The 8,197-nt window shown below is 46.7% G+C and overlaps 1 protein-coding gene across 1 annotated transcript; it reads left to right on the forward strand.

The window, feature by feature from the left end:
* The first annotated feature begins 2,128 nt into the window (after positions 1–2,128).
* Positions 2,129–7,472, forward strand: DRG1 (developmentally regulated GTP binding protein 1). Its single transcript, XM_027714290.2, has 9 exons — positions 2,129–2,241; positions 2,427–2,550; positions 3,335–3,510; positions 3,904–3,973; positions 4,512–4,681; positions 5,417–5,547; positions 5,741–5,908; positions 6,758–6,880; positions 7,353–7,472. The coding sequence occupies exons 1-9, from the start codon at positions 2,200–2,202 to the stop codon at positions 7,450–7,452; spliced, it is 1,104 nt and encodes a 367-aa protein (XP_027570091.1). The 5' UTR covers positions 2,129–2,199; the 3' UTR covers positions 7,453–7,472.
* The last annotated feature ends 725 nt before the right edge of the window (positions 7,473–8,197 follow it).

The following is an 8,197-nucleotide window of genomic DNA, read 5'->3' on the forward strand; positions in this document are numbered from 1 at the left end:
AAGTTCAGAAGTTAACCATCATCTCCTGCAGAAAGAGGGATGGTCTTAAATCCTGTTTGAGCATTCAGAATCTGTGTTTTCTTCAGTGGTTTCCCTTTTACTAAAAAGGACCACAAATGTGGACTGATTATATGGCTGAATTCAGCTGAGGCATAAACAAGTCCAACTCCATCTGAAGTAAGTAGGAAAAAATTTATACCAGGGTCAAATCTATGTCCCATGTTGGAAAAGGATATTGTTCATAAGGAATAATTAGAAAACCATGAACAAATATACAGTGGTAGGTGCATTTATATTTACCCTAGCTTAGCTGAGCTAACATTACCAGGAATAGTAATCCCATTTCATTTGAGATTCTATTTTAGTAAGCTCTCTATAAGCTTATATTAATGACAGTTCCTACTATAAAGAGTTTATGACAATAAAGGCTGATTTTTCGATTAAGATGAGACAAGCAGAGAAATGCAGAGGCAGAAAGAGGCAGCAAATAGCAGTTTTGTACTCATTGCTCTAGCACTTTTTTTTCTTTTCACTGTAAGTTAAAGAAGATTTAATGATTCTATAACAATTCTGCTACCAAAACTGCTATAAGGCTTGTTAAATTTTGCCAATTGTGTGGTACTCAGAATCCTGTCTGAAGATGTGGCAGGTGGTTCTGCAAGTGTCACTTCTCACAGCATGGGCCCAGGAAAGTGTATTTGTGTTTAAAAAGCACGTTTGCATTTAGGTACATTGTATAGAAACAGACTTTGCAATAAATTGAGACAGAAGATCTTTCCTGGAAAGAATACTGATTTATGGAGAAAAACGTTTCTGTAAATATTCCAATTCAGACATAATACGACAGGGAAACAAACTTGGAGACCAAAATCCTGAACACTGATAAAAATGTATTTCCTTATGTTACAAAAATACTTTATATTTGAAATCCAATTGTTTGGCTTCTTGTGATATTATCAAAAGCTGGAAATACCTGGCTCTTTAAAGCTTGAAGGGGCCATTAAAAAAAAAAAATCCTTTCTCTATTTAATTAGCCCGCATCCAGTGGACAGCTACAGATGTCCCCGGGGCAAAGCGGTACGGCCAGGGCTGGGCTGAAGGAGCCGTGAGAACGCTCCAGCGCGGGTTTGACAAAGCAGCAGCTCCGGAGGCTCCGCCGCAGGCAGTGCGGCAGCGCCGCCCGGCTCGGCAGCGCTGCGGGGCACGGGGTGTCACAGTTACACACCTGGCGAGGGCACAGCTGCGGCACCGAGGGGCCGGGGCCGGTTCACCGCGGGGCCGGGCACAGCCTCCTCCCCTCGCGGGCGGGGAGAGCCCCCGCTGCCCTCCACGCTGTTCTCTCTCCAGCAGCCGAGCGCCCGTCGCCTCACGCCGGCTCCTCCCGGCGCCGCAGCCCGGCCGTCCCTCACCGCCGAGCGCCTCAGCCGCGCCGGCATCGCTCCCGAGCCGCCAGCGGGGTTCCCGCACCCCGGCTCGGGCCGGACCGACCGCCTCGGTCCGACACACGCGGGGCACCCTCACGGATCTCATACAGACACGGATCTCATACACAGATCACACACGCATGGGTCAGACTCACACGGGTCACACATACAGATTTCACACGCACGGATCTCACGGGTCACAGACAGATCTCTCACACACAGATCTCAGACACACGGATCTCTGTCTCTCACACACACACGGATCTCTGTCCCTCACACTCTCTGTCCCTCACACAGTCTCTCACTCTGTCTCTCACACACTTTCCCCTCACACTCTCTCCCGTCACACTGTCCCTCATACTCTGTCCCTTGCTCTCTGGCTCTCACTCTCTCCACTCACACTTTGTCCCTCACACTGTCCCCTCACACACTCTGTCCCTCGCTCTCTGTCCCCTCACACTCTCTGTCCCTCACACACTCTGTCCCTCGCTTTCTGTCTCCCTCACACTTTCCCCTCACTCTCTCCCCTCACACTGCCCCGCTCTCTGTGAGGGAGCGCGAGCTCTGCACACGGCGCAGGGGGCGCTGCTCCGACCCCCTCAGGGCAGCGCGCGAGGCCGGCGGTGCGCGCGCCGCGGCTCCTTTCCCGCCCGCCGCCGCCGGGGCGCGTTCCCGCCGCCTCTCGCGAGAGGCCGCGGCGCGTGCGCGGGGCCGGTCGGTGGCCGGGGAGCGGCGGCGCTGAGGGGGCCCCGGGCGGGCCCGCACCGGCCGCACCATGAGCGGCACCCTGGCCAAGATCGCTGAGATCGAGGCGGAGGTACCGCACCGCCCCCGCCTCCCCGCGGGCTGGGCCGGCCGCGGGGCTCGGGCGGGGTGGGGGGGAACGGCCGCGGGGCCGCTCCATGAGGGGGTGGCGGGGCCCTGCCGTGAGGCGCCGCGCGGGGCCGGGGGCGGCGGAGCCGTCCCGGTGTGAACCCACCGTGCCGTGCTCTTCTCTTGCAGATGGCCCGGACGCAGAAGAACAAGGCCACCGCACACCACCTGGGGCTGCTGAAGGCCCGCTTGGCCAAGCTGCGCCGGGAGCTCATCACCCCCAAGGGAGGCGGCGGCGGCGGCCCCGGGGAAGGTGCGTTGTCTCCGCGGGAGCTGCCGGAGTGCGGGGGGTGTGACGGACATCGATCTAACGGGGGGGCCCTTGTCCGCTTCAGTCGTGTCAGAGTGGCTGCTGAATAATCATAGAATCACGGAATGGTTTGGGTTGGAAGGGACCTTAAAGATCATCTCGTTCCACCGCCTGCCATGGGCAGGGGTGCCACTCGCTAAGTCAGGTTGCTCAGACCTCCCTCCAGCCTGGCCCTGGACACTTCCAGGGATGGGGCAGCCACAGCTTCTCTGAGCAACATGTACCTTCCTCTCCCTCTTGTCCTTCCTGGTACAGGACCTGTGCCAGGGTTTGTGGCCCGAGGACTGTGAAGGGCCGCCCTTCCTGAAGTGTAAAGGAAAATGCTTCTCATTTTGGCTGATATGGTATTGTATTTGCAGAAGTCTTAAGGTTTTTACATGAAGAAGCACCTTGCAGCAGCCACCCGTTTTTATATATAAAGGTGTGAATTGTCTAAGCTCAGTGCTTAAGGGAAATCTCCACTTACAAAGTCAAGTCTAGTCCACTGGGAAGCCTTTCAGACAACAGTTTATTGACAGGTACATGCCATGGAGTGTTCTAGAGACAAAAGGGTGCAAGGTAATAAATAAAGATTGTGACTGTCTTTCACACCCTCATCCTCCTTGTATGAAAACTTACTTGGCTTTTGCTCAGACAATATTAAAAATAATAGCAGGACTGCTGTCCAGAACATTAGAAGACAAAAAATGTCCATGTTTGGACAAATATTTCTGCTCCTTATTTGCAGGTTTTGATGTTGCAAAGACAGGAGATGCCCGAATTGGGTTTGTGGGTTTTCCATCAGTGGGGAAATCTACTCTTCTAAGTAACCTTGCTGGTGTGTACTCTGAAGTGGCAGCATATGAATTCACCACACTGACCACTGTGCCTGGAGTCATCAGATACAAAGGAGCAAAGATACAGGTGAGATCTCCTTGGCTCTGTGAGGGTAAATGGTCTCTGTAGATGCTGTGAGGGCTGAGTGGTGTGGCCTGGCATTAATGGGGTAGAAGTGACATATAAAAGTGCCTGAGAATACCTTGGAAACATTTCCATAATTTTTCCTTGTTTTTCGCTTTGCTCTGGGAAGAAGCTCCTGTGGTAGTTCTTATACTTTCTATGAGATGATCTGTTCCACTGTACCAGTACATGGGATAATACAATATATAAGAGCCAAAGGGGAAACAATCTTGTTGAATTCTGTTCAGATTTGCAGTAGAGTCAGCTGGTTTAGGAGAAAGGTAAAAGGAGTATTTATTTTGTCAATGAAGAAGAATATTTTTCTCATGTTGTACTTTCCTTCCTGTGAACAAACAGCTGCTTGATCTGCCAGGAATTATTGAAGGTGCCAAGGATGGTAAAGGCAGAGGACGGCAGGTCATTGCAGGTGAGTTGGAGCTGGAGCTGGAGACAGCAGCATGTCAGTGGTTCATTTAACACAGCACAGGAGAAGGAAGGGTTGAATCACTGTTTCTGCTGTCTTTAAAATCTGGATTGTTTGCTGGACTTGAGCTGCCTGCAGAGGAGTAGTAGCTGCTTTCATTTTGTTTTGTTTTCAGCTCTGGCTTTGTGCACTTGCCAAGCTCCTGCTCTGTGTTGGCACTGCAGTGGAAGTACATTTGCAATTTTGCAACAAGGCTTTTGTCTTAATTTCTTCAGCTTATTATCGTCAGTCTGGGGTCTGAATGGAGACAGGAAGGAAGATTTTTTCCAACCTCTGTGATTCTTACAACATGTAAGGGTCTGTCTATCAGTGATACTTGGACAGCACAATAAACTTAAGTCTTCACTGGAATTTAAAAATAAGCAATGTGCTGGCCTTCAGAGGTTTCCTATTGTCCCCAGTCCACTGAGCCAGATTTGGGTTGTCTTAGGTTGTGTCAGTGTGCTTTTTTGAGAGATGACTTTCTTTTTCTGGTTCGTAGTTGCTCGAACCTGTAATCTCATTCTGATTGTTCTGGACGTGCTGAAACCCCTTGGCCACAAGAAAATCATAGAGAATGAACTGGAGGGATTTGGAATTCGTCTGAATAGTAAGCCCCCCAATATTGGCTTTAAAAAAAAGGATAAAGGAGGCATTAACCTTACAGCCACAGTAAGTTGAAAGTTTTCTTTAACCAAAATTAAAAAACAAATTGCTTGAAGAAAAAGGCCTTTGCAGTTGATGGTATGCCTGGGACAAGGCTGTGCTGTGAATTGCTGTCCTGTGCTACAGTCAGTTACTTTCCTTGGAGGCCATCCACACCTCTCCTGGAGCCTGACCACCTCCTGGCCCCCAAATCAGAGGCTCAGTCGTTTTCCACACTTTAAAGTTTGAGGTCCAAAGGAGAGTGTGCAAAAACTGCCTCTCACTTGGCAGCTACAGGATTCTTCTGGAGAAGATTGCTCAGAGTTCTGGGCCTTACAACCTGGACTACTCCCCATTTCCCATTTCCCACTGAATCTTCAAAAGCACAGAAATATCCAGAGATACCAAAAATCAGAACTCTGGGCTCTGAGTCCCTGATGTGTAGTTATCTGGGCACTAAACTGGTAGATATGTGGGTTTGTGTTGCAGCTGCTCCCAGATTGACAGGAAACTGCTTCTGAAATGTCTGATTGCAGCTCTCAGTGGGGCATTAATAAAAACGAAGCTTTTAGGATTTAAATCTGTTTCCCCCTCTCCTCAGAGTAGCTTTGATGAAATCAGAGTCAAGTCCAGTAACTCAAAACGCAGCCCTTATTTCTCGTAATCCATATGCAGCGGTTGCTGGGTGACAGCACTGTGAATTATAACACTTGATTTGGCTGTAAACTTCCATTCTCTAACCCTGTGCCTGTCTGTGCTCAGTGTCCTCAGAGTGAGCTGGACACTGAAACAGTGAAGAGCATCTTAGCAGAGTATAAAATCCACAACGCCGACGTCACCCTGCGCAGCGACGCCACGGCCGACGACCTGATCGACGTGGTTGAAGGAAACAGGTACTGCTGGGCTCTGGCTTTGGTGCAACTGCAGTTTGTATTACAAAAAAAAAAAAAAAAAAAGAATTGTCCCTCATGCTTGCTTCCCACAGAAGCTGAGCCAGCTTATGCTTTTTTAAATGACTGTTTCTTCCCAAGGAAGGTAGCAGGGTGCTGCTGCTGGGCTGCTGTAACCGTGTCCTTCTCTTTGCAGGGTCTACATCCCATGCATTTATGTCCTAAATAAAATTGACCAAATTTCCATCGAGGAACTAGATATTATTTACAAAGTACCCCACTGTGTGCCAATATCTGCTCATCATCGCTGGAACTTTGATGATCTGCTGGAGAAAATTTGGGACTACTTGAAGCTTGTACGAATGTGAGTCACAGCTGCTGCCTTTTGTGGAGTTCAGTGTAAGGCTGAGACTGAAAAAGGTGTCAAGAATGGATTGAATGAGCTTGATGATGGTTTTCTACAAGCTGAATTATGTTTGCTTCGTAAAGAGCAAACTGGGCTCCTCTCGTCTGCTGTCTGACAGCCACAAGTGCTGTTTTGAACTTGTAGGGGAATTAAACAAGGACATCTTAAAAAAACTCCTGAAAACATGGAATTTTAGTCAAACTTAGTGTAAAATTGTGAATTCCAGAGGTAGTTATCTTTTCAGTCTGTCACGCATTCAGCTCTCTTAACAGAACTTAGTTCATCATCTAGAATTTGAGATATTTTTACTGTAGGTTATTCCAGGTTTACATCACAATTCTAATGCATTTTTGGATGAATTTATGAATTAATCTATTCATACTCATAATACAGTAAACGTAGCCTTTTAAATTTACACCCATCTTGTGATAATATAAAATCTGTTGTCAAAATGGATTTAGTGTCTGGGTATCTGGGCTATAAACTTTATCAGGTTTTTTTTCACAGAAAAAAAAAATTACAAGTCAGAACCATAATACTGTAGATGTCTTTTTCCATCTATTATTCCCATTCCCCTATTTTTTAAGCACCCACAGAAAGCTCACTAGTGAGAAACCTTTGCATTACAAGGGAGAACCCACTGGCTGCCCAGATGCATTTTCAGCTTAGGAACACCAAACCTTTCACAGCATATCCACTGAAATAACAGAGCTTGGCACAGCCCCTGGGCTGACAGCACAAGTGGCTGATGAAATGGGTTGGGAAGGGAGGTTTTGGTGTTGACTGACTGTTCCATCTGTGTCACAGCTACACCAAACCCAAGGGGCAGCTCCCAGACTACACCTCTCCTGTGGTACTACCTTACTGCAAGACAACAGTGGAGGATTTTTGCATGAAGATCCACAAAAATCTCATTAAAGACTTTAAATAGTAAGTATTATTGTAAAAGACTGATTTATAGAGAATAGAAAACAATCTGCATCCTGGTAGTTATTTCGTTCTGTTGTAAACTTGAAGGGAAAACAGGATTTTTAAATTTTTTTTTAATGTTGCTCTACCTCTGACAATTACACTTCAATTGCTATATTTGATGTTTATATACTCTTTTCTGCACGCATTTCCTCTATGGGGAAAATGTTTTTCTTTGTATTTGAAAATAGTGTTAGATGCAGCATTACAGGCCATTGGCCTGTGCCCTTGGGTACTTTGGATAACTTCATACTTTGTTTTGATCTGCTTGTACCCTGGTTCACAGACCACTCAGCCAGGTACTTGCAGAAGAATAAAAATAGCTCTGAAGCATTGCTTTCTGTATTAGCTTTGTGACAGAAATAGCTGCTGCTCTGCTGCTTGCATATCATACTTCTAAGCCTTTTAAATGGGATTTTTCTTCTCCTTTCAGTGCACTGGTTTGGGGTTCATCTGTTAAACACAACCCTCAAAAAGTTGGTAAGGACCACACCCTTGAAGATGAGGATGTTATTCAGATTGTGAAGAAATAAAGTTGTTCTCCCCCGGTTTATTGCTGTGCCTGAAATTTGTCATTAATTGTAAATGGTAAAGAAAGGCCATTTTTGAGTGGAAATTATTTTTTTTATTATAGTACCTTTCTGCCTGGTAAAACTGATAATTCTGGTCAACTTGCACTGCAGAGTCTTGTTCCAGCAGAACTTAAAGATGAGAAACTCGGGTTAAATGACTTTCACAAGGACAAAACCTTCCAAAAAGCCTTGAGGCCAGGGATGAGTTTCTGCTGCACGTATATGTATTTCCAAATTGGAAAAAAGTTCATACATCAGGAATTATTTTGTTCTAAATTAGAACAAAACATGAAAAGCAGAGGCTGGAGAACCATATCTTATGAAACAATGCTGGAGGACAGAGAGTTCCAGCTGCCTTAATCTGAAAGTGTCCTTGTTTGAATACTTCAAGGCTATTAATAGTCCTGCAGTCGTGGAAAAGCTGGTTGGTTCTGCTCAGGAGCAGTTGCTTTTCCAGTTGTTTAGACTAGTGGAAGCTGTTTGTGTCTGTTAGTGACTGAAAGCTTTCAGGTTTTCTGAAAAAAATTTCCTGCTTAGTTTAGAGAAGTCAATAAGGTGCTCAAGAGAAGCAGGCTGCTCTTAGAGAGTGGTTCTGCTGCTTAACAGAGGTGAATAAAGAAGCTTTTAGCTCTTGGCAGGAGGGCTATCAAATGCATCAGCCTCTAGCACTTGCTCTCCTACAGGGAAGTGTAGGGGCTTTACCTAT

The sequence above is a fragment of the Pipra filicauda genome, unplaced genomic scaffold (assembly GCF_003945595.2).
Source record: "Pipra filicauda isolate LSUMZ 115617 unplaced genomic scaffold, ASM394559v2 scaffold33_size4404698_pilon, whole genome shotgun sequence".
Classification (NCBI taxonomy): Eukaryota; Metazoa; Chordata; class Aves; order Passeriformes; family Pipridae; genus Pipra; species Pipra filicauda.

Excerpts from the sequence above, each read along its gene's own strand:
- DRG1 (XM_027714290.2), top strand. The coding sequence starts at position 2,200 with ATGAGCGGCACCCTGGCCAAGATCGCTGAGATCGAGGCGGAG. Across the intron at positions 2,551-3,334 it reads CGGCGGCGGCCCCGGGGAAG|GTTTTGATGTTGCAAAGACA; the intron begins GTGCGTTGTCTC and ends CCTTATTTGCAG. Across the intron at positions 4,682-5,416 it reads GCATTAACCTTACAGCCACA|TGTCCTCAGAGTGAGCTGGA; the intron begins GTAAGTTGAAAG and ends GTCTGTGCTCAG.